Source organism: Salmo salar, chromosome 01 (genome assembly GCF_965601325.2).
Source record: "Salmo salar chromosome 01, fSalSal1, whole genome shotgun sequence".
Taxonomy (NCBI): Eukaryota; Metazoa; Chordata; class Actinopteri; order Salmoniformes; family Salmonidae; genus Salmo; species Salmo salar.
In genome coordinates this window covers 138,375,764-138,402,583 of record NC_138291.1, presented here as the reverse complement: position 1 = coordinate 138,402,583, position 26,820 = coordinate 138,375,764, and the positions used below count along the sequence as shown (strand labels likewise).

General features: G+C 41.2%; 1 protein-coding gene across 3 annotated transcripts in view; it reads right to left on the bottom strand.

Annotated features, from left to right (window-relative positions):
• Window positions 1-26,820, bottom strand: part of LOC106561104 (contactin-associated protein-like 4) — a 210,218-nt gene that overhangs the window by 103,294 nt on the left and 80,104 nt on the right. For all 3 annotated transcript variants that reach the window (XM_045688516.2, XM_045688526.2, XM_045688535.2), the window contains 3 exons: window positions 19,381-19,590; window positions 2,926-3,107; window positions 1,681-1,821 (listed from right to left, as the gene is read on the bottom strand). In XM_045688516.2, coding sequence (XP_045544472.2) covers window positions 1,681-1,821; window positions 2,926-3,107; window positions 19,381-19,590 — 533 coding nt within the window. The remainder of the gene's footprint in view (window positions 1-1,680; window positions 1,822-2,925; window positions 3,108-19,380; window positions 19,591-26,820) is intronic.

Genomic DNA, 26,820 nt, shown 5'->3' with positions numbered 1-26,820 from the left:
CCCTGCTTACAAATATCTGAGCGTCTGGACAGATGAAAAGCTGTCTTTAAAAAGCAAATTGATGAGTTAGTTAAGAAGCTGAGAATAAAAATGGGCTTCTATAGAAATCTTGTTAAATAGTAGAAAGCAGATTATTCAGTTGATGGTCCTAGACTATGGCGACATCATCTATATGAACGCAGCTGCCCCATCATTAAAGCCGTTAGATGCAGTTTATCATAGCGCACTGCGCTTTATTACCAACAACAATTTTAGTACTCATCATTGCATTCTATATCAGAAAGGCCCTCTTTGATGTCACGTAGGTTGAAACACTATAATTTTTAATAATGCCCTTTTGCAAATAGTCCCATAATATCATTACTAAACTTCAGACATACACGTTACCACACCAGTCTAATGGATGGCTAACTCTGGAAATGACTTTGGCCTCTACTGAGTTAGGTAAAAAAGCTTTTTGTTTTTTTGCACCTTATTTGTGGGACAATCTTCAAACTGTTCTTAAAAAATGTATGTTCCGGTGACTCTAGGGCAATTCAGAACGCTGATTAAGGACCTTATTATTGATGAATGTGTTTGTTTTTGATGTGTTTAATTTCAGTCATTTATGTAATTCAGGGCTCATCTGTAAAAGAAACATTGGTCTCAGTATGAGATAAAATAAAGGTTAAATAAAATGTAAGTATTCTAACTCCTAATTCAATGCATTAGTTAACATCATTTGAAAAAACATTCTACATGACCATGGAAATGATTGCATCACAATACCAGGCAGCCATTGCGAGTATACCCATGAGTTTACCAGTCAAATTGTCAGGGTTACAGGTTCCAAGCCAGTTTCAATAATTATATTTCTGTGCCCTACTGCATTGTGGGGGAAACCAAAGACTTGTTTGCTTGTTTCAGAAAGGAGTAACAAAGTTTCTTCACGTTGTTAAGAGTCCATGTTATGGCAGAAATAGACTTAACCGCAAAAATGCCTGAGCGTCCCGTCTTCAGTCAGCTGTTAGTTTTTTGGGGGGGTGCCAGCCCTAGTATTGACTACAACAGTGGTCCAGTATATACACAATTGTTTATCAGGTTAAAGCAGGGTGGAAGCACCATCCGAACCTCATAAAAAGTTGAGGATATTGTTATTTTCCAATGCAACTCCAAAAAAATACTGCTCAATATACACATCACTACACAGAAACTGACATGGGCTCAAATATCTGCTCTTTTTTAAATACATTTACAGTTTTGGACTATTCCACCTGTTCCGATGTCACAGCCAGTCAAGCTCAATCAAGGTCAACTACTGTATTTGAAAGAAAACAAATACTACTTGAAACCAGGTCAGAAGATACGCACAGTACAAACCATCCAAGGTTCCCCAGGGTGGTATTCTTTAAACACCAAACAGATGAAAACTGATTTTCAACAGAAAGGGACTACCTGAACTAGTGCACACCTGAAAACATTTTCCTATTTGCACTATACCAGAACCTCCAACAGCACACATTTTTGTTGTAGCCCCAGACAAACTCACCTGATACAACTCAATGAGAGCTTGATGATTAGTTGACAAATTGAATCAGGTGTGCTTGTCCGGGGCTATAACAAAAATGTGTGCTGTTGGGGGTCCTGGAGGACTGGAGTTGGGAAACACTGCACTATACGACCAAGGCTGAGGTAACATACCGTGATGGAGACCTTCTGGTGCTGCTTGGCCAGATCATTCACGTTCACCTCATTCCAGAGAAGGTTCTCAAGACACCCATGGAAGTTCCTCCTGGACAGAACCATCTGTGTTCCATGGCACTGGACGCCACCAAAGCTTATCTTGTGAAAGAACATCCAGCCAATGTTAACATTCTAAAATGTTCTTACCTACATTATCATGACAAGCGACTATGATATAGTAACATGTTGAACTAGTGGTGATAGAATAGGATTGGAAGTGGTTCATCAATGACCTATAGTTAGGAAGTAATAAAAGGCCAAGTAAAGTAAGTCACTATCACATTAAAGTAAACTAAGTAATTATCACATTAAAGTAAAGTGAAGTAATTATCACATTTTGTGTATTCAGGTAGGGTCAACAATGACACTGTACACATAACTGTCTCAGTAGGTCTTACATAGACTATGACCAGAAGTGAATTGTGTTTCAATTTCAATAGTAAATTATTTCCAACACCCATTTATTAAAAACAGTCTAGAAATATTGTATGGAGGTCGGGTTAACCTTTTACTGAAATGGGCTAAATCAGGGGCACGCAGAGTGTTTCTTGGTAGTCTTAAACTAATCTACTTTGAAACAAAAATATACACCTCACACACATGGTTATGGGCTTAAAGAAAGAAGATACCTGTACCATGTCAGATAGAGTTGAAATGTATCCAACTTTGAGTTTGAATCCAAATATTACACTTTATATACACATCACAGAAGACAAATATAACCAAACTGTTTGACATAGAAATAGTGGATTTTGGGCGTAAAGATAAAATAAAAATGTATTAATGAAATTATGAAAAATGTTAACATTCCTCCCATGAGGCCACTTGAGGGCAATTTGGTAATTTGACCGCAGGAAGGGGCTACTGTTATTGATTAGAATATTATTTTGTACGGCCTTGGATGAATCACTCTTGTAGGGAATTCAGTGGCTATTAGACATCCGTTATAGAAAGCTATAACTCTATTACTAAAACATATATGTTTTATTGTTTGTGTGTGTGTGTGTGTGTGTATATCCTGTGTGTATGTGTCTCCTGTGTGTGTACGTTGTACAGTATCTGTGAACACATCTGTTAGAGACAAATGGAGCATGCTATTTCGGAGAGCATGAGAGAATGCAGGAATGTGTGTGTGTGTGTGTGTGTGTGTGTGTGTCTATGTAACTGTGGAATGACTTGGGGAACAGGTCACATACAACACACCTCGTTTATCTCAAAAGGACTGAGCTCTGCAGGGACCTGGATCTGCTGAGTGCTTTTATCCACAGTGAAGTTGACACGGCCGCTAACACGCTCGATGGCTACATGGTGCCAGTGCAGGTCATCTAGAAGACTACCCAGTGACACGACCATGTGGCTCTCAGGACCAGGAGAGGCACTTTTACCTAGAATACAACAGAGAGTCTTGTAGAAGTGAAAGTGTTTTCCTTTCTAGGACAAGCAATGTTTCCAGCAGTGGAGGCTGGTGAGGGGAGGATGGTTCATAATTATGACTGGAATGGAACAAACAGAATGGTATCGTACACATGGAACCCATGTTTTTGATGTGTGTGATACCATTCCATTCCAGCTATTAATATGAGCTCGTCCTCCCAGGTAAAGTGCCACAAGCAACAACTGGTTTTCAGTGTTTAGGTCACCACATACTGAAATATTCAAGAGATACTAATAGCAGTAAGAGAGGCGCCAGTCAACTACTCAACCTATCAAGCAACATGACTTCCAAGCAATCAACCGAAGTGACTCAGTGAAAAACAGTTGAATAGTGCAAATGTCTTGAGGGCTCAGTGTTTCAATGTTTTAAACTACAATAGATAGTTAATTGAACCTCAGACAGGAGATTTGTTTGCATCCCAAATGGCACCCTAGTCCCTACATAGTGCACTAATTTTGACCATAGCCCTATGGGCCCTGGTCAAAACAAGTGCACTACATAGGGAATAGGGTGCCATTTGAGAATCAAACAGAGGCAACAACATCATTAACAGAGATTGCATGCTGCACGGACCTCTGGAAATTACGAATGTGTGTCACTTTAATACATTAATTATGTAGATGTCATTTGTATGATGTCAGATTAGTTGAGAAGAGATGGGGATGGGGCACGATTAAGATGTTTTGAGGGCAAGCCTGACAAACAAATAAATATCAGTTTATTGGTATTGATTAACTGAGCTGCGAACTTATTTCGTCACCAAGACAGTTTAGCCTATACCTAGGGTGCCTCCCAAATAGCCCTATTCACTATTTAATGCATTACTTTAGACCAGGGCCAATAGAGCTCTGGTCAAAAGTAGTGCACTACTGTACATAGGGAGTAGGGTGCTCTAAGGCCCATAACTAATCCGCATGAGCAGATGTGAGGGAGGAGTCTCCTGGCAGAGTTAGAGTCTTAAAAATACATTATTTTGCTCTGGTGTCAAACTTTAACAACTCTCCTCGTGATCAATGTTTCAGAGGGTAAGATTGGACGAGGTTGTCGCTATCTCACAGTGCCAAGATCTAAGGACGGATAACTTTGTAATTAAGAGCAGTGTTGTTATAAACAGGACTTCCAAAACCCAGGATACATCCCAAATGGTACCCTATACCTATATAGTGCACTACTTTTGACCAAGACCCATTTGAGACACAACATTTAAATAAACCATGCTGGTGAAGTTCTGCTCGGGTACAGTGATGTTAAAGAAGACATTTTGGGAATAGAAATAGAAAAATAGATGACAACGAGCACACAGCAAGGTACAGCATCTCTATACATATTATATATTCTACACAAAGTCATTTGTCGAGATGCCCATCTGAAAACATCCTTTTTATATTCAGGTAAGAGCTAAAATAAAGGAAACATCAACATAAAGTGTCTTAATATGGTGTTGGGCACCCACAAGCCTGAAAAGCACCTTGGCATAGATTCTACAAGTGTCGGGAACTCTATTGGGGGGATGAGAAACCATTTTTCAAAGATAAATTCCAGAATAAATTTTGTTGATGGGAAAACGCTGTCTCAGGCACTGCTCCAGAATGTCCCATAAGGGTTAAATTGTTTTATTGGTTAACATAATTTTTCTGCTCATCAAATCATTCGGGTACCACTCGTATCCTGTGGGTGGAGGCATTGTCATCCTATGGGGGCATAGCCATGGTAGCCAAAATAATGGCCAAAAGAATAACCCTAAGCATAATGGGATGTTAATTGCTTAATTAACTCAGGATCCACACCTGTGTGGAAGCACCTGCATTAAATATACTTTGTATCCCTCATTTACTCAAGTGTTTACAATATTTTATCAGTTACCTGTATATGTCTGCTGTTGACCAAGGAAATGCAGAGGTCTTATATAAAGAGGCAACCATAAAAGCCATAGCTCTCCACTGATGGGGTTGCGAATGCTTTGTGTCTGAAAGATCTGGTTCATATAATGTCATTATATTTTCTGGAGAATAAACTGGAATACTCTCTGAAAAGAGCATAATTTAATTGTATTTATGCAATTATGTTACCGTTGTTTGCTGCAACTTTAAATCAGATTACCAATTAGGGCAATAAATAATCATATCTACAGATGTAGGATCTTAATTTGATCTTTTGTTGCTGAGAATGTTCCTGCAAAGCAGGAAATGCAAACTTGTAGTGTATTTGTGTTTCAAAAAGGCTTCTAAAGTTTGTAATTTCCACTTAGAAATGTCAGACTTGATTTTCCCTAACGAAAAATGTATCAACACCTACACAAATGTCCATTAATTGTAATCCACATAATAATTCAAATTTCCTGTTGCTGCATGATTCTTTTCCTGCTGTAGCAAACTGGCTCAAATTCAGATGTAGGATCTTAATTTGAGACAGTTTGCTACAGCAGGAACATAATCCTGCAGGTCTACATCAGAGGCTGGTGGAAGGAGCTATAGGAGGATGGGCTCCTCCCACCAGCCTCCTCTGGTCTACATGTATCATTGACAGAAAGGTTAAAGTCCTTAAGAATGATGAGGGCAAGGCTTGTTGCCATATAATTGCTCTGACTTAGGTTTATAGACTGCCGGTCTCAAAATTATAACCAACTGATGGCAGCATTACCGCAAAAATGGAGGAGGCAAGTGGAAAGGGGAGAAAGGTAAGGAACTTGTCTGTCGGCCCTGCATTGAATACCAAAATTGGCTATAGAAAATTGTGAAAAATAAAAAGTATACCAGTTTTATTTAAGGACCAAAAAATTGACAGCTGCACCATACAGGTTTCAAAATAGTTTGGGAATAGATTTTCGATGTACCACAAAACCACGCCGGATTCAAAACTTAGAATTCTTCAATTTAAATTATACAAAATTCTTGCAACCAATATAATATATGAAGGGTACAACCATCGCAGCTCTGCAGAATCATTAGATCACTTGTTTTGGTACTTTCCATATGTAACTTGTTTTTGGTCGCAGGTTCAGGAATGTCTGAAAAACTGCAACATTTACTTGGCGCTAACTTTGCAAATGGCACTGCTGGGTGATTTGAAAGTCATAGTCAATTGATCAATAATATAATAATACTCTTAGCAAAATGTTGTGTCTTTAATTTACAATCAGTAGAAACTATGAGAATAGAAAGGTTCAGAACTTTTGTGAAACGTCACAACACAGTGGAAAAATATATGGCAGATAGAAAACTGGATGGTCTTCAGAGATAGATGGGAGGGGTTGAGGGTATCTGAAGGCTGGGACTAAAAACAAACAAAAGATAACTAATGTAAAGTATCCTGTCTGTAAAATGTATAGGGTATGTATAAGCTGGATGTAGAAGCCTAAGAATTGTTTATCCATTCATTTACTCCAATTAGGGGAGGGGTGGTAGGGTTAGGGGAAAATAATAAAGGAAAATATATTTACAAAACATTATATGGGCGATACAGCAGATACTGAGCTAGGATTAGGGGAAAATAATTAAGGAAAATAGATTTTAAATAATATCTAGATTTACAAAAGCAAATATATCATCAAGGTACAAGGCGAGACCCAAATGCAGACACAGGAGGCAGATGGTTGGAGTCTTACAATGTTTATTAATCCAAAGGGGTAGGCAAGAGAATGGTCGGGGACAGACAAAAAGGTCAAAACCAGATCAGAGTCCAGGAGGTACAGAGTGGCAGACAGGCTCGTGGTCAAGGCAGGCAGAATGGTCAGGCAGGCGGGTACAAAGTCCAGAAACAGGCAAGGGTCAAAACCGTGAGGACTAGAAAAAGGAGAATGCAAAAAGCAGGAGAATGGGAAAAACGCTGGTTGACTTGAAAACATACAAGACACAGAGAGATATGCTTATAAGTCTCATGCCATTATTTCCTATTATATGAATTTATAGTAAGAAGAATAGAATTTAACTTAGCTGAATAAAATAAAAAGGATATTTTTCCCCATTCCGGAGCGAGTTTGCATATATAGTGGCTATGTTGAGCATAAAAGTGAAAATTTGAAACAGGTCCTATATACTAGATTTAGAGATATTTAGCAGCTTTAGTTGATACAAACCTTAGAATGTCTTAGAATTCAAAACATATATGGGCTGCATCATCCGACTATAGGCTATTGATAATTTGAGAAAATCAACAACAACAAAAAAGCTTGCACTATGTTCCTTGCCTCAGGCTGCACAGCTGTTCTCTCATCAAGTGAACATATTTTCATCCTTCAGATAATTCTCAATTTAATATTGTATTTAGTAATATGTCAAATTTGTTTAAAATAGTTGAAATGTAGAAAGTCTCATTATCAAATGGGCAGGAACAGAGGCAGGGGAAAAAATCTGTATGCACTCGAATAGGGAATGGATGCCGCACACTTTCCCGATCCGTTTTTCAATGATGCCGGGTAGGCTACTTCGGTTTTATAGCGGAGCATGTGCTTGATATGAGCAGCTGAGAAATAAATATAACACTTATTTCACCCCATGCATCAAACACTGTTTGAGGAGCATAATCTCGCTAAGCGACAGGTGATATTCCACTCAAACTCTATATGCCATGGGCTCTCCAACCCTGTTCCTCCTGCTACCCAGTGCTTAATTTGGGATACCTGAATTCTCAAACTCATTCCACGGAGGGCTGAGTGTCTGCGGGTTTTTGCTTTTTCCTTTCAATTAAGACCTAGACAACTAGGCGAGGGGAGTTCCTTACTAATTAGTGACCTTAATTAATCAATCAAGGACAAGTGTGGAGCAAAAACCTGCCGACACTCGGCCCTCAGTGGAATGAGTTTGACACGTGACCTAGAGCTGTACGTTCTGTCCCAGACTGGTGGATAGACATTTTTTAGCTAACATAAGGTAACCAATCCATCCAGTATGCATAATAAGACAGTCCATACTCAAATGTGTTTAATTTTGGAGTATAGGCTAGACCAATAATGTACCAGACTCCTTTAAGACTCCTTTAATTGGCCAGAGCAAAACACTTTAGATTTTAGTTTACAAAACAACCCTTAATATACCTCTACGCATTTACAGTATGTACCCTTACAATATTTACGGCTGACATATTCTTAACTCTGTTGGATACAATTACCACCCCACATCCAGAATGCACTGGAGCAGGTCACAATGACCCTCGTATATTTGCATCCAATAAATATTACAGTTGACAGTTAAGATTTGGGATGAAATATGAGCCAGTAGGGCACAATATAAACCGACATTTTGATGAATGTAAACTACAAAGGAAATGGAATGGTTTTGGATACTGGACATAAATCTTGGCAAGCCCATTCATTTCATTCATTTTCACGCACGAGCTCCGAAGTTTCTGCAAACAGCTTGTGACTGTCTGTCTGTTCCTTGGTAGTGGAACTGCCTATGTTTTTCAATGTGAGCACTGCAGCCTTGGTTCATATTGGTTGCACAGTGTTGACTCAAGAAAAGCCTTGGACCAGAGCTTTGTTGACACTGTGTGTATGTGTGCGCTCGTACATGGGTACTGTATTTGAGTGTTATGATGTCTGTATGGGCATGATGCATTTGAGTGATGTATTTGAGTGCTAGAGTGGTTTTGTTGTTTTCCTCGACAATAGGTATGTAGGGGTTTATGGAATTTCACAATGAAGCTGTACAGTATGAACACGTACGTATGTGTTTGTTTGAGTGTGCATTTGAACGTAACTCACAGAGCAGATGAAGTTGGTGCTATAGTAGTAGTACATGTTTTCTACAAGTTCTCTATGCGGGTTTCTGCCAGAGCCAGTTTAGTAACAGCTTTAAAGTGCAGTGTGCCCCTACAGCACTGTAAATCTCTCCTTTCCCAATCCACTGAGGAGTGGATGGAGGAAGAATGGCCTGCCATCCCTCCTCACACTACCTCACACAGCCATGACAAGGCCCTTTGTGGTGAAAACTACTCTGACAAACGGCACTCGCTGATTACCTCAAAGAGAAAGAGCAGGGTCTGCATCCCAAATGGCACCCTATCCCGTATATAGTGCACTACTTTTGACCAGAGCCCATTGGGCAGTGTGCACTATAGGGAATAGAGTGCCATTTTGGGGACACCACGAGGAGACTAGCGTTTCACTTCAAGCTAGCCATCACGATAACAGAAACTGTGCAGAGAAAGCTTCTTGACAGGGGAATGACACCAGTTATAACAGTAGAGAGAGGGGAGGACAATCCCCCAGATAACCATCTCCGTCTCCTCTACATTGTTATTGTAATATTGTGACATACATCAACGTTGTGGGTACGAGAGGTACAGTATGCTCCAGTTACTAATGGCATATTGGATGTCTGATGCTTTCAAGGCACTTTTACCATCCTGTATAGAGGACTCAATCGCAATGCTTTCCTGTATTGGGACTGTTTCTTTTCAGGATTTAACTCGAGTGAAATGGCTGTTTGAACCATAGCTTCAGGGCTAATACACAGTCAGAGGTACTGACCTAAATTACACAGTCTACGAACTGCAAGGCCCAGAGAGAGATGGTTGGGGGGGGGGGGGGGGGGGGGGCAGGCAGATAGACAGACACAGATACAGACAGAGAAAAGAAGAGAGCACCTGTGTCAAATGAAATCATGCTGTATTTCAAGAGATCATGCCAATTTGATCCAGCATTGATATCAAACAGAGGACCAATCCCCGCCTCGCCCACCTCCCCTCCAATCCCACGTTAATTCCTTACCCCAACCACTAGTATCAAAGAGATTTGGGAGGATCGCGGGTAACTGTTTCCTGTTTCCTGTTTCCGGTCACAACTTGCAGACTTGTTTACGCTGCTGTGCGTTTTGTTGCCGATCTTACTTTGCTACTTGACGGTTTTTTACTTTTTCATTACCGTATATTTTTACTTTTTCCCTCACTCAACTTTTTTCATTCAACTTTTTCACCCCGGAGGTTTTATCTGGACATGGTTCGTCAGGACTTCAAACAGCCGAAGCTAAGTAACATTAACATGATGCCTTCTAATTGCAGTCGTTGTACTTATAATATACAGGAGAACGATCGCCTTACGGCAAGGATTGCTGTGCTGCAAGCCCAGCTTCAGACGCGATCGTTAGGCAAGGGTAATTTCAGTGTAGGAAAGGATGAAACAGCGTCTGTGCCACCAGTAAGTACAGATAGTAACGTTAGTATAAAACCCCTCGCACGGTCCCCGCAGCCGGACATCTTTCTCATGGCTTCTGGAGGGAACGCTGTAGGAATGCTCAACCGGTGTCGCTTATTCAGCCGACAGAAACTTTCAACCGGTTCTCCCCATTAAGTGAGTCGGAGTCGGAGGCCGAGACTTCTCTGGTCTCTACTCCTCCCGTTGTGGGGTCTGAGACGCCGACGGCTCCCACCATTAGCTCTGACAAATTGAAAACCCTAGTCATTGGCGACTCCATTACCCGCAGTATTAGACTTAAAACTAATCATCCAGCGATCATACACTGTTTACCAGGGGGCAGGGCTACCGACGTTAAGGCTAATCTAAAGACGGTGCTGGCTAAAGCTAAAACTGGCGAGTGTAGAGAGTATAGAGATATTGTTATCCACGTCGTCACCAACGATGTTAGGATGAAACAGTCAGAGGTCACCAAGCGCAACACAGCTTCAGCGTGTAAATCAGCTAGAAAGATGTGTCGGCATCGATTAATTGTCTCTGGCCCCCTCCCAGTTAGGGGGAGTGATGAGCTCTACAGCAGAGTCTCACAACTCAATCGCTGGTTGAAAACTGTTTTCTGCCCCTCCCAAAAGATAGAATTTGTAGATAATTGGCCCTCTTTCTGGGACTCACCCACAAACAGGACCAAGCCTGGCCTGTTGAGGAGTGACGGACTCCATCCTAGCTGGAGGGGTGCTCTCATCTTATCTACGAACATAGACAGGGCTCTAACTCCTCTAGCTCCACAATGAAATAGGGTGCAGGCCAGGCAGCAGGCTGTTAGCCAGCCTGCCAGCTTAGTGGAGTCTGCCACTAGCACAGTCAGCGTAGTCAGCTCAGCTTTCCCCATTGAGACCGTGTCTGTGCCTCGATCTAGGTTGGGCAAAATTAAAAATGGCGGTGTTCGCTTTAGCAATCTCACTAGTATAAAGACCTCCTCCATTCCTGCCATTATTGAAAGAGATTGTGATACCTCACATCTCAAAATTGTGTTACTTAATGTTAGATCCCTCACTTCCAAGGCAGTTATAGTCAATGAACTAATCACTGATAATAATCTTGATGTGATTGGCCTGACTGAAACATGGCTTAAGCTTGATGAATTTACTGTGTTAAATGAGGCCTCACCCCCTGGTTACACTAGTGACCATACCCCCCGTGCATCCGGCAAAGGCGGAGGTGTTGCTAACATTTACGATAGCAAATTTCAATTTACAAAAAAAAAACAATGACGTTTTCGTCTTTTGAGCTTCTAGTCATGAAATCTATGCAGCCTACTCACTCACTTTTTATAGCTACTGTTTACAGGCCTCCTGGGCCATATGCAGTGTTCCTCACCGAGTTCCCTGAATTCCTATCGGATCTTGTAGTCATAGCAGATAATATTCTAATTTTTGGTGACTTTAACATTCACATGGAAAAGTCCACAGACCCACTCCAAAAGGCTTTCGGAGCCATCATCGACTGGGTTTTGTCCAACATGTCTCTGGACCTACTCACTGCCACAGTCATACTCTGGACCTTGTTTTGTCCCATGGAATAAATGTTGTGGATCTAAATGTTTTTCCTCATAATCCTGGACTATCGGACCACCATTTTATTACGTTTGCAATTGCAACAAATAATCTGCTCAGACCCCAACCAAGGAGCATTAAAAGTCGTGCTATAAATTCTCAGACAACCCAAAGATTCCTTGATGCCCTTCCAGACTGCCTCTGCCTACCCAAGGACGTCAGAGGACAAAAATCAGTTAACCACCTAACCGAGGAATTTAACCTTGCGCAATACCCTAGATGCAGTTGCACCCCTAAAAACTAAAAACATCTGTCATAAGAAACTAGCTCCCTGGTATACAGAAAATACACGAGCTCTGAAGCAAGCTTCCAGAAAATTGGAACGGAAATGGCGCCACACCAAACTGGAAGTCTTCCGACTAGCTTGGAAAGACAGTACCGTGCAGTATCGAAGAGCCCTCACTGCTGCTCGATCATCCTATTTTTCCAACTTAATTGAGGAAAATAAGAACAATCCGAAATTTCTTTTTGATACTGTCGCAAAGCTAACTAAAAAGCAGCCTTCGCAAATGGAGGATGGCTTTCACTTCAGCAGTAATACATTTATGAACTTCTTTGAGGAAAAGATCATGATCATTAGAAAGCAAATTACAGACTCCTCTTTAAATCTGTGTATTCCTCCAAAGCTCCATTGTCCTGAGTCTACACAAGACCTAGGATCAAGGGAGATACTAAAGTGTTTTAGTACTATATCTCTTGACGCAATGATGAAAATAATCATGGCCTCCAAACCCTCAAGCTGCATACTGGACCCTATTCCAACTAAACTACTGAAAGAGCTGCTTCCTGTGCTTGGCCCTCCTATGTTGAACATAATAAACGGCTCTCTATCCACCGGATGTGTACCAAGCTCACTAAAAGTGGCAGTAATAAAGCCTCTCTTGAAAAAGCCGAATCTTGATCCAGAAATTATAAAAACAACTATCGGCATATATCGAATCTTCCATTCCTCTAAAAATTTTTTGAAAAAGCTGTTGCACAGCAACTCACTGCCTTCCTGAAGACAAACAATGTATACGAAACGCTTCAGTCTGGTTTTAGACCCCATCATAGCACTGAGACTGCACTTGTGAAGGTGGTAAATGACCTTTTAATGACGTCAGACCGAGGCTCTGCATCTGTCCTCGTGCTCCTAGATCTTAGTGCCGCTTTTGATACCATCGATCACCATATTCTTTTGGAGAGATTGGAAACCCAAATTGGTCTACATGGACAAGTTCTGGCCTGGTTTAGATCTTATCTGTCGGAAAGATATCAGTTTGTCTCTGTGAATGGTTTGTCCTCTGACAAATCAATTGTAAATTTCGGTGTTCCTCAAGGTTCCGTTTTAGGACCACTATTGTTTTCACTATATATTTTACCTCTTGGGGATGTCATTCGAAAACATAATGTTAAATTTCACTGCTATGCGGACGACACACAGCTGTACATTTCAATGAAACATGGTGAAGCCCCAAAATTGCCCTCGCTAGAAGCCTGTGTTTCAGACATAAAGAAGTGGAGGGCTGCAAACTTTCTACTTTTAAACTCGGACAAAACAGAGATGCTTGTTCTAGGTCCCAAGAAACAAAGAGATCTTCTGTTGAATCTGACAATTAATCTGGATGGTTGTACAGTCGTCTCAAATAAAACTGTGAAGGACCTTGGCGTTACTCTGGACCCTGATCTCTCTTTTGAAGAACATATCAAGACTGTTTCAAGGACAGCTCTTTTCCATCTACGTAACATTGCAAAAATCAGAAATTTTCTGTCCAAAAATGACGCAGAAAAATTAATCCATGCTTTTGTTACTTCTAGGCTGGACTACTGCAATGCTCTACTTTCCGGCTACCCGGATAAAGCACTAAATAAACTTCAGTTAGTGCTAAATACGGCTGCTAGAATCCTGACTAGAACCAAAAAATTTGATCATATTACTCCAGTGCTAGCCTCCCTACACTGGCTTCCTGGGCAAGGGCTGATTTCAAGGTTTTACTGCTAACCTACAAAGCATTACATGGGCTTGCTCCTACCTATCTTTCCGATTTGGTCCTGCCGTACATACCTACACGTACGCTACGGTCACAAGACGCAGGCCTCCTAATTGTCCCTAGAATTTCTAAGCAAACGGCTGGAGGTAGGGCTTTCTCCTATAGAGCTCCATTTTTATGGAATGGTCTGCCTACCAATGTGAGAGACGCAGACTAAGTCTCAACCTTTAAGTCTTTACTGAAGACTTATCTCTTCAGTAGGTCCTATGATTAAGTATAGTCTGGCCCAGGAGTGTGAAGGTGAACGGAAAGGCTGGAGCAACGAACCGCCCTTGCTGTCTCTGCCTTGCTGGTTCCCCTCTTTCCACTGGGATTCTCTGCCTCTAACCCTTTTACAGGGGCTGAGTCACTGGCCTACTGGTGTTCTTCCATGCCGTCCATGGGAGGGGTGCGTCACTTGAGTGGGTTGAGTCACTGACGTGGTCTTCCTGTCTGGGTTGGCGCCCCCCCTTGGGTTGTGCCATGGCGGAGATCGTTGTGGGCTATACTCGGCCTTGTCTTAGGACGGTAAGTTGGTGGTTGGAGACATCCCTCTAGTGGTGTGGGGGCTGTGCTTTGGCAAAGTGGGTGGGGTTATATCCTGCCTGTTTGGCCCTGTCCGGGGGTATCATCGGATGGGGCCACAGTGTCTTCTGATCCCTCCTGTCTCAGCCTCCAGTATTTATGCTGCAGTAGTTTATGTGTCGGGGGGCTAGGGTCAGTCTGTTACATCTGGAGTATTTCTCTTGTCTTATCCGGTGTCCTGTGTGTATTTAAATATGCTCTCTCTAATTCTCTCTTTCTCTCTTTCTGTCTTTCTCTCGGAGGACCTGAGCCCTAGGACCATGCCTCAGGACTACCTGGTATGATGACTCCTTGCTGTCCCCAGTCCACCTGGCCGTGCTGCTGCTCCAGTTTCAACTGTTCTGCCTGCGGCTATGGAACCCTGACCTGTTCACCGGACGTGCTTGTTGCACCCTCGACAACTACTATGATTATTATTATTTGACCATGCTGGTCATTTATGAACATTTTAACATTTTAACATCTTGACCATGTTCTGTTATAATATCCACCCTGCACAGCCAGAAGAGGACTGGCCACCCCTCATAGCCTGGTTCCTCTCTAGGTTTCTTCCTAGGTTTTTGGCCTTTCTAGGGAGTTTTTCCTAGGGAGTTTTTCCTAGCCACCGTGCTTCTTTCACATGCTTTGCTTGCTGTTTGGGGTTTTAGGCTGGGTTTCTGTACAGCACTTTGAGAATATCAGCTGATGTACGAAGGGCTATATAAAAATAAATTTGATTTGATTTGAAGAAGCACACTGATGAAATAGACACAACATTACATTCATGTCAGGGATGGGGTGGCATGGAGAGAAAGAGTGGAAGAGACAGACAGAGAGGATACAACTGCAAATTGCAAATTACTGCATGAGAAGCAAATTGGAAAGAGAGGGGGAGGGAGAGAGGGGTGAGGATTGGGATAGAAATGTGAAAAAAACCTGATAAATAACAAGAGGGAAAGAGGAAAACAGTGAAGTGATGTCAAATACGGAGAGGGAGAGCGTTCAGACAGCACTTTGATTGAGTTGGGGACGCATTTCTTTTGTCAGCGCCGGTCCATATCAGGATAAGCAGAATAACATGTAATCTCTCGTCCGTCATAACGACGGATGGTTTTAATTTTCTCCCTCTGAGCTTTCCTTTCAAATGACAGAGCTGAACTGCGGTTTACTGTCAGCACATTGACAATCAGCTCGATTCAATCACATTGTGGAGCGGAAAACAGCTATTGCAGGGGAAATGAAACTGCTGTTGAGGGAATTCAGTTTGAATTCAGTTTGTTGGAGAGGTGTAGGGGGTGAGCAGGTGGCAGCGCTCTAAGATAGAACAGAAAAAGGCAGTACGTAGACTCTAGGCTCTAGAGCAGGCCTGGGCAATTATTTTCCATGGAGGGCCACATTAGAATATATTTTTGCCATCGCGGGCCAGAATCATATTACAGGATTATACATCATGTGTATGACTGTGTTGACAGATATATCTACTGGAAATCACGTCCAGATAGGCTACTTATTTTACTATTTTAACAAGCACAGAAATAAACCACATCAGTGTTCTCCTTTTGGTAGGTATTTTCATTATTAAACATGCAATGAACTACACAGAGGGAAAAGTACACTGTGCATTCAGCACCAGGGACAGAACTCTTGTTAACGGGTATGCACAAAAACACAAGAGAGAGAGCTCAATATTACATTTAAACTTCTCAATCAGTGTGAGGAGTGAAGTCTCTGATGGGCATTGACTAGAGCAGTGAAGTCAGGTATAGTTTCTGACTTCGCTATGCGCAGGATTGCTGAGAGGTGAGAGTCAGTAAGAGATGATCTGTGCCTTGACTTCTTATATTTCATCACTCAACATGTCTGTTCACATACGTAGTACAAACATCTTCTGAGCATGACTCCTAATCTTTGGAAAGTTTTGTTCATCGAGAGATGCATAGAACCTCGTCAGTGACATTGTTTTGAATAGTTCTCCAATCACTGTATGAGACTGAAGATCGATACGCTCAAGTTGCAGGTCATTTTCCCTCGAAGGCTTTGACAAGGCTGTACATCTGATGTGCAAAAAGGCCCTTCACTTGTAGTTTGGAATTCTGTTCATTCATGAGGGCCATGATGTCCACGGAGAATGCTAAATCAGCCAACCATTCTTTATCTTGCAGTTGAGGGAAATCCACATATTTTCCTTTCATTTGCAAAAACTCAGCAATTTCCGACTTCAGGTCCCACACCCTTTTTAAGCACCTTCCTCAAACTCAGCCATCTCATGTTTGTGTGGTAGGGGAGATCTGCATCACCCGACTCTGTCTCTTCAAACAGTGAGACAAACTGCCTGTGGTTTAAAGATTTTGCTCTTATGAAGCGTATCACTTTAGTGACTGTATCCACGACATGGCTTATTTTCAGAACACATTTACAGAGCACCTTCTGATGAATAATGCATTGCAGGAAAATTATTTCCTGATCTGGGTTCAGCTCAGCTACTTGATCTTGTATCCTTTTCAAAAAGCCAATGTTATTTCCTGTCAAGGTTAGGCACCTATCAGTGGTCACACTGGATAACTTTTCAAAACTCGGTTCCAGCTTTGCCATACACTTATTAACCTCCTCCAACAAATCTTTCCCTGTGGTTGTGCTCTTCATTGACTGCACTGAAGCAAGCTCATCTGTAATTTCAAAGTCTGGGGTTATGCCTCGTAATAATATCAACAACTGCGCCGTGTCACGTGCATCACTGCTCTCATCCAGGGCCCAGGAGAAATAGGTGAAATCCATTATCTTGTCTTTCAACTGTTGTTCCATGTTCTCTGCGACGTCCTCAACACGCCGTGTCAATGTTAGTCTTGACAGGGGAACATTTTCAAACAGCTCTTTCTTGTCAGGGCAAAGTATTGCTCCAGAGTCAATTAAACATTCTTTAATAAATCCGCCCTCAGCGAATGGCTTGCTATGTTTAGCAATTTTGTGGTACATAGCTAGCTCTCGCAATTCCGTTGTTTGCTGAATGCAGTTTTGTGAAAAGTCCTTGCTGCTTTTGCAACTGAGAAAGCAACTCTTTCGATGCACTTGCCCTCTGCTCAGAAGACATATTCCTATATTTCTCTGCATGCTTCGTCTGGAAGTGTCTTGACAAGTTGTAGTCTTTCAAGACAGCGATACTCTCTTTGCACACTAAGCACACAGCTTTCCCTGACACCTCAAAAAATAAATATTTCGATGTCCACTCTTTCTGGAACACCCTACATTCATTGTCTACTTTCCTTTTCTTTGAAACTTTTGCACAAATTCTAGCTAGCTACTATTTGTAACTTTGACGCGTGCGTCAGCCTGTCAGTCACTGTCTGTCCTCGTGCAGTTGTAATTTATTTGGGCCTTCAAAATAAATGTCCCACAAGCGATGGGAGTTAAAACATTACACAAAGGCGAGTATTCATTGAGCTTTTAATTTGAATAACAAATACATTTTTCCAAACTTTACTATCGCAAATTCTTTTTGTAATCTGAGCATGATTCCGCGGGCCATATTGAATCAGGTCGCCGCATACGGCCCCTGGGCCGGCCTTTGCCCAGGCCTGCTCTAGAGAGTGAACCTAACCTAGAACTGCCTAGAGGGAGTGCCTATAAGCTATTGTTGGAAGAGATATATGGAGGAGATATTTTGTCCTCAATGGGAAAACCTGGTCAAATAAATGTTAAATCACAAATTGGTATAAACTCCTACAAAAAGACTTTTGAAATGTACACACTATGCTCAGACAAGGGTGCCTGCCTATCCAAGTGTATAAGTATCTACTTCCACCAAAAATGAAATGCTCAAACATCTTTGTCACTCAAATAGATTTTGGTCTCACAACCGTCCTCAGTAAGGCCTCAGTCATCATGCACTGTAAAATGGAATTTGAAAAAAATATATCACGATGATAGGTACTGTAGCCTATGGCCATTTTGATTGATTTAGTCCAGCAGACAATTTGATCCTCTCAACTAGTTTGATATACGATGATTGGTTTTTACCTTTTATTCTGTTTTTGGCACAGATCCACTGTCACTTGCTTTCTCTTTTCCCCATCCTTCTATTTTGAAAATCATGTTATTCCAGAAACAGATTGTCCAGTTTAATTTTAGGTCTACCACTACTAATGAATAACAGAGCATCATTGTAAAGACCCTTTATTGGGTTTTGGGATTAGATATCCTAACCAACTACAGTATACAGCAAACTACAATATCCAGCAACAAGGTATCCTGACCTAAATAGTTCAGTAGGTATATTGTTATGCCCCTAAATTATCTTAACTGTCTCAATAATCCTGTGTAGGCCAACAGAGTATAAGACATGCTTAGTGTGCTGACAGTACATCTGCACTAGAGTGTGCGTGCTTGCATGCGTGTGCTCTGTGTGCTCCATGTGCTCTACGTGTGCATGTGTGTGTGTGTGTGTCTTGTATGCTCCGTAAAATTATAGTAAAGTAGATCTGCACTAAGCACTAACCTCCCTGTGGAGACAGAGAGAGAGGTGTCTCTCCTGCCCTCCTTCTATCCTAGTGGAGCGCTAAGCTGAGCAAGGCTGGGAGGAGGGCCAGGAGGAGGGCTAGCTGGGAGGTGTAGTACGTAATAGACAGATGGTCCTGCTAAGAGGTGTAGCATATGTCGATGCTTTCAACAAGCTGGCTCCCAGACAACACAGTACCCACTTGAAGTTCAGCCTCAATTCAAACTTTCTTTCCGGCTCTGCTGTGCTGTACGTAGTAAGTAGTCAATGTATCATTTTTACTACAGTACGCTAATCTCCTGAATCGCTGAGTCGGCACTAAACACATGCCTAACTGTGAAAACCATACATCACAGAAAAGTAGAGTAAACGCTGTAGGATATTATGGGATGTTACTGTAATTAGTACTGTACCTTTTCTGAGGTGGAGTAAAAGTTTTCCTTTGTGTAACTCCAGCGTGAGGCTGCGATCGTGTTGTCCCTCTGTGTGTATCAGTGTCCCAGAGTTCTGCAGGGTTTTGAACTTCAGAGAGATACTGTCTTTGGCTGTTAGAATTGGTGTTGTGTTGGGGCTGAACCTGTAGAGCAAGCAGCCGCTGCCGTCAAAACTTGCCACATCAGACTCTGCAAAAAAACATATTCATAAGTAAAGATTCTACAGTAGGATGTAGTAGAACAATCAGACTCTGCAAACAAGAGATTACATTACAGTAAGATTCTGCACTAGGAGAGTAGAAATGCATGTCACAACCCTCATATTCAGCAGACAAAGACAAATGCATACATTCTTTTCAGTTCTAGTTGTAAACCAGCTGGAATAACAGAATTTAAACCACTTAAGAGAATAGTAGAGGCATGAGGAGGTGATTCAGTCTCAAAGTGGTGGTCATTCAGAGTGTTCAGTATTTTCATTAGCTATTAGCTATACATTATAGACTCCAGCGTGTGCTGGTTGAGTGAGATTCAGATAAGAAGCTAATTTCTCCATACTTAACTGCTTCTAATGAAGCGGGGTAGCCTTTGTCCCTCACACATCAAACCACTTCAATGATTGAAGACCTGTGATTAAGAACACTTTAATATGAGGGTACTGACACATTTGATCATTTATCTTATATTTGATCTTATTTATATTGTTGGAATGTACAGTGACGGATATACCATTAGGCAAAAGAGGCCTCACATCATCAATGGGCCTCATGAACTGGGCATATTTATTATTATACATATTGTTGTATAAAAATTATTTATCCGCTTGAGGCCCCCCATGCTTCGCTCGAGGCATAATAACATAAAATAAAATCTCAATCGAAATCCGTCTGTTTAAGCTAGAGATATCTGTTTTTGTATAGGCTGCGTCTAAATCCAACGCATACGCCAATGTGGGTCTTCCATATCTGCGACAGAAGATGGCTGAGCTACAGTGGTGTTTGTCAGCAAAGAACACATACAGAAAATTGGTCTTCTCACAAAAACATCTGTAGCATAAGAGCGGTTTGGGCTACACACTAATATGACCCTCCGTGGAAAGGCGAGGCTTTTGTGAACACAACGGTGTTCTCTATTTTGATCTACAACCCCCATAAGTGTCACGGGACTCAGCGGAAGGTAACTCGGTACCGAATGTATGATGAGTAGGGCATTTCCACGTCAAGAGGTATACGGGTAACTCCTCGATAAATTACTTTTCACATGTTGTATTATCAAAACATACTTCCTTTCGATTTCATCTTTAACAATTTTTTTCATGTTTGAATCTGTTATTCAGTGTGTTTCTATGGGCTAATACGATTAAGGACAAATTCAATGTTTAATCAAATGTACACTACCGTTCAAAAGTTTGAGATCACTAAGAAATGTCCTTGTTTTTTAAAGAAAAGCACATTTTTTTGTCCATTCAAATAGAATCAAATTGATCAGAAATACAGTGTATACATTGTGAATGTTGTAAATGCCAATTGTAGCTAGAAACGGCAGATTTCCTATGGAATATTTACATAGGCGTACAGAGGCCCATTATCAGCAACCATCACTCCTGTGTTCCAATGGCACGTTGTGTTAGCTAATCCAAGTGTATCATTTTAAAAGGCTAATTGATCATTAGAAAACCCTTTTGCAATTATGTTAGCACAGCTGAAAACTGTGTCCTGATTAAAGAAGCAATAAAATTGCTTTCTTTAGACTAGTTGAGTATCTGGAGCATCAGCATTTGTGGGTTCGATTACAGGCTCAAAATGGCCAGAAACAAATAACTTTCGCCTGAAACCCGTCAGTCTATTCTTGTTCTGAGAAATGAAGGCTATTCCATGTGAGAAATTTCCAAGAAACTGAAGATCTCATACAAAGCTGTGTACTACTCCCTTCACAGAACTCTGCAAACTGGCTCTAACCAGAATAGAAAGAGGAGTGGAATGCCTCGGTCAACATCTGAGCAAGAGGACAAGTACATTAGAGTGTCTAGTTTGAGAAACAGATGCCTCACAAGTCCTCAACTGGCAGCTTCATTAAATAGTACCCGCAAAACACCAGTCTCAATGTCAGCAGTGAAGAGGCGACTCCGGGATGCTGGCCTTCTAGGCAGAGTTCCTCTGTCCAGTGTCGTGTTATTTTGCCCATCTTAATCTTTTATTTTTATTGGCCAGTCTGAGATATTGCTTTTTCTTTGCAACTCTGCCTAGAAGGCTAGCATCCCAGAGTCGCCTCTTCACTGTGCTTTTCTTTCAAAAACAAGGACATTTCCTAGTGACCCCAAACTTTTGAATGGTAGTGTATATATATATATATATATATATATATATATATATATATATATATATATATATATATATATATATGGCATTCTCTCAACCAGCTTCATGAGGAATACTCTTTCAACAGTCTTTAAGTCTTGCTGAGCACTTGTTGGCTACATTTCCTTCACTCCGCGGTCCAACTCATTCCAAACCATCTAAATTGGGTTGAGATCGGGTGATTGTGGAGGCCAGGTCAACTGATACAGCATCCATCACTCTCCTTGGTCAAATAGCTCTTACACAGCAAAGCACCCCCACACCATCACACCTCCTCCTCCATGCTTCATGGTGGGAACCACACATGTGGAGATCATCCGTTCACCTACTCTGTGTCTCACAAAGACACAGCGGTTGGAACCAAAAATCTCAAATTTGGACTCATCAGACGAAGGACAGATTTTCACCAGTCTAATGTCCATTGGTTGTGTTTCTTGGTCCATGCAAGGCTCTTCTTATTATTGGTGTCCTTTAGTTGTGGTTCCTTTGCAGCAATTCAGCCACGAAGGCCTGATTCATGCAGTCTCCTCTGAACAGTTGATGTTGAGATGTGTCTGCTACTTGAACTCTGTGAAGCATTGATTTGGGCTGCAATTTCTGAGGCTGGTAACTCTAAGGATCTTATCCTCTGTAGCAGAGGTAACTCTGGGTCTGCCTTTCTTGTGGCTTTCCTCATGAGAGCAAGTTTCATCATAGCGCAACTGCACTTGAAGAAACTTTCAAAGTTCTTAAAATGTTCTGGATTGACTGACCTTCATGTCTTAAAGTAATGATGGACTGTCGTTTCTCTTTGCTTATTTGAGCTGTTCTTGTCATAACATGGACTTTGTCTTTTACCAGATAGGGCTTTCTTCTGTAACCACTTCTACCATGTCAAAACACAATTGATTGGCTCAAACGCATTAAGAAGAAATTAACTTTTAACAATGCATTCCAGGTCATTACCGCATGAAGCTGGTTGAGAGAATGCCAAGAGTGTGCAAAGCTATCATCAAGGCAAAAGGTGGCTACTTTGAAGAATCTCAAATATGTCATAGTTTTGATGCAGCTATGCGGAGGTCCTCAGAGGACAAGAGAACCCTGTAGGATTGAGTGAGATTAAACAGTACATCTGCACTAAACGTACACACACACACACACACACACACACACACACACACACACACACACACACACACACACACACATACACCTGTTGTACTAAAAGTTTACTTGTTCAATTAATATATATGTATATATAACAGAACAACTGTTTGCTGTTATCCTGTTGATCACACTCTTAACAACTTACATTTACATTTTAAATTTTTGTCATTTAGCAGACACTTATCCAGAGCGACTTACAGTAGTGAATGCATACATTTCATAAATTTTTGCTCCGTACTGGTCCCCCGTGGGAATCGAACCCACAACCCTGGCGTTGCAAACACCATGCTCAAACACCATGCTCTATCAACAGTATTTCTGACTGTGCTATTCTTTCTTTTTGCAACATGAAATCGCTATCAGTTAGCATGTGGAACATTCAGGGCCTAAACTCATCAACCTTTGGACTGAAGAGTTTAGCATTGGAGTTCCAGAAAATTCTTCAAGATGTTGACGTCATCGTTCTGCAGGAGTCATGGTGTAAAGCAGACATTGTCACTCACTGTCCCACAGGATACAGAGAGGTAATTGAGCCGTCACAGAAACACAGCTCTGTCAATAGAGGCAGAGACTCTGGAGGATTGATCATTTGGTACAAATCCGAACTACAAAATCTAATTGATCCCCTCAAAATTGGTAAATATCACATTTGGTTCAAACTGAAAAAATAATTTGTACTGACAGAAAAAAATGTGTTCCTTTGCACAATATATATCCCCACTCAGAATCCCCATATTACTCAGAGGAGGTCTTCCCCATCCTTGAGGAAGAGAAGTGCTATTTCCAGGCCCAGACAAATGTGCTCATCTATAGGGACACAAATGCGCGCTCAGGAACACTACTTGATCTAACGACCACACGAGAGGACAGCTTTATTACAGGCCATACTCTTTCTAACTGTCTTAATCTCCCCGATAGAAACAACAGTGACAGCACCATCAACAAAAACGGAAGGGATCTGTTGCAGCTCTGTCAAAGCCTGGGTCTGTACTTTGTCAATGGTAGGTTGCAGGGGGACTTTTTGGGGAGATTCACCTATTGCTCACCTCTTGGCCACAGCACAGTAGACTATATGATTACAGACATTGACCCTTTCTCTCTCAGCTAATTCACCGTCAAGCCACTAACACCTCTGTCTGATCACAGCCAAATTATGTTGTTCCTCAAAAGAACAGACATGGAAACAACCACACATTCACAGCCCAGTAAGCTGTGAACATCAGAAATTCATACAGATGGGCCCAAACCAGCACAGAAGAATACCAGAAAGCAACCAGTAACCAAAATATCCAAACACTCTTAGATAACTTTCTGGATACCACATCCACTCACAGTAAAGAAGGCATCAATCTAGTAGTAAAAAACATCAACTATATATTCAGGCAAACGGCAAAAGAAGCACAACTGATATTGATAACAAAAAAGACCACAGATTACAACTGGTTTGAAGCAGATTGTAAAATTATAAGGAAAGAATTTAGCACACTATCAAACCAACAGCACAGAGACCCAAATAATGGTGAAGTACGCCTTCATTACTGTGAGACATTAAAACTCTAGAAATGTACACTCAGAACCAAAAAAGCACAGTACAACAACAAACAACTGAGGAGTCCATAAACAAACAACGTCTGGCAAAACTAGAAAAAAATCAAAAAATCTAAACAAGAGGAATTAGCGATACAAAATGGTGACATATGGACAACCCATTTAAAACACTCTACAACACAGTTCAAAGTGACACAAAAGCAGAAAAATGCTAAATTCATGAGAAATTGAATGGATTAGAAAAAGCTATAAAGGGCAATCAAAATCCGTTGGACTCCCCAATTACTGACCAGGAGCTCTATAAGAAACTTCAGGCCCTCAAATTTAAAAAAGCATGCGGACCTGATGGCATCCTACATGAGATGCTCAAATTCACTAGCGCACAATGTCAATTGGCTATATTAAAACTGTTTAATTTGATCCTGAGTGTGGTTATTTCCCTGACATCTGGAATCAAGGACTCATAAACCCAATCTTTAAGAATGGAGACAAATTTGACCCTAACAAATACAGAGCCACTGTGTGAACAGTAACCTGGGCAAGGTTTTCTGTAGTATTATAAATGTAAGAGTTCTAAACTTTCTTAATAGGCACAATTTCTTGAGTAAAAGCCAAATTGGATTTATACTAAAACATCGCATGACCGATCATAAACTCAGCAATAAAAGAAACGTCCCTTTTTAAACTCTCTAGGGTCGGTGGGACGAAATCGTCCCACCTACGTAACAGCCAGTGGAATCCTGTCGCGCGTTATTGAAATACCTTAGAAATGCTATTACTTCAATTTCTCAAACATATGACTATTTTACACCATTTTAAAGACAAGACTCTCGTTAATCTAACCACACTGTCCGATTTCAAAAAGGCTTTACAACGAAAGCAAAACATTAGATTATGTCAGCAGAGTACCCAGCCAGAAATAATCAGACACCCATTTTTCAAGCTAGCATATAATGTCACACGCTTTCTTTATCGACTTCCAAAAAGCATTTGATTCTATTTGGCATACAAACTGTTCTACAAAGTTATTGAAAGTGATGTAGGGGGTAAAACATATAACATAATTATATCAATGTATACTGGCAATACGCGCAGCATCAAAATTGGCAAGAAAGAACAGAATTCTTCTTTAACCAGAGGCAGGGCCTTCACCAGGGTTGCAATCTGAGCCCTACACTCTTAAAAATGTACATAAACGAATTGGCCACTATTCTAGAAAAATCCTCAGCCCCTTGTGTTAGTCTCCACAATTCAGAGGTTAAATGCCTACTCTTTGCAGATGACCTATGACTGTTGTCACTCACAGCACATGGCCGACAGCAGAGCCTGGCAGTAAATCCCAAAACGGCTCAAATAATTATTTTCTAGAGAAGATCCAGATCTAAGGCAATTAGACCAAAGTTCTCAATTGGTACAAAGCATATAGAGTACTGCACACACTACAATTATTTACTGTAGGTTTAAAAATAAGCTCAACTGGACACCTTAATGATGCAATAAATGAACTGAGAGAGAAAGCACGCAGGGCATTCTACGCCATTTAAAAAAACACATTAAAATTGAAATGCCTATTCAAATTTGGCTAAAATGAACTGAATGTGTCATTGAACCAATTGGATTTCATGGCAGAGAGGCATAGGGTCCACTTGCAAAACAATATTTCACCAAATGGGACAAACACACCATTGAAACCCTGCATGTAGAGTTCAGTAAGATGGTCCTACATGTCCAGAGGAAAACTACAAACAATGCATGCAGGGCAGAAATAGGCCAATATCCACTAATAATAAAAACTCATAAAAGAGCAATTAAGTTTTGGAAACATCTAAAATACAGTGACCCCATCTCATATCATTAGCAATGCCAAGAGCTGAGCAAAGAAAAGAGTCCCCTCTTCCAGCTGGTCCTGGGGCTGAGTTCACAAACCTGTTCAACTAACACACTGAAGCCTCAGGACCAAAACATCCAATAAATCAGAATACACCAAATTACAACATAGTCAAAACAAAACTACATTGCTTTTGGGAAACACAAGCACAAAGCTAAATGCAGTGCTATCTGGCCCTAAATCGACAGTACACCGTGGCTAAATATTTGACCATGGTTACTGATCAAAACCTTAGAAAAACCTTGACAAAGTACAGGCTCAGTGAGCACAGCCTTGCCATTGAGAAGGGTAGACACAGGAAAACCTGGCTCCCTGTAGAGGAAAGGCTGTGTAACCACTGCACCACAGTAGAACCTGAGACGGAGCTGCAGTTCCTGACAAAATGGCAGAAATATAAAACAATTAGAATGTGTCATTTCCCCAAATGTGAAACCCTTATTCAAGGTTTCAAAGACCTCTCTGATGAGGATAGGCTACCCGTCC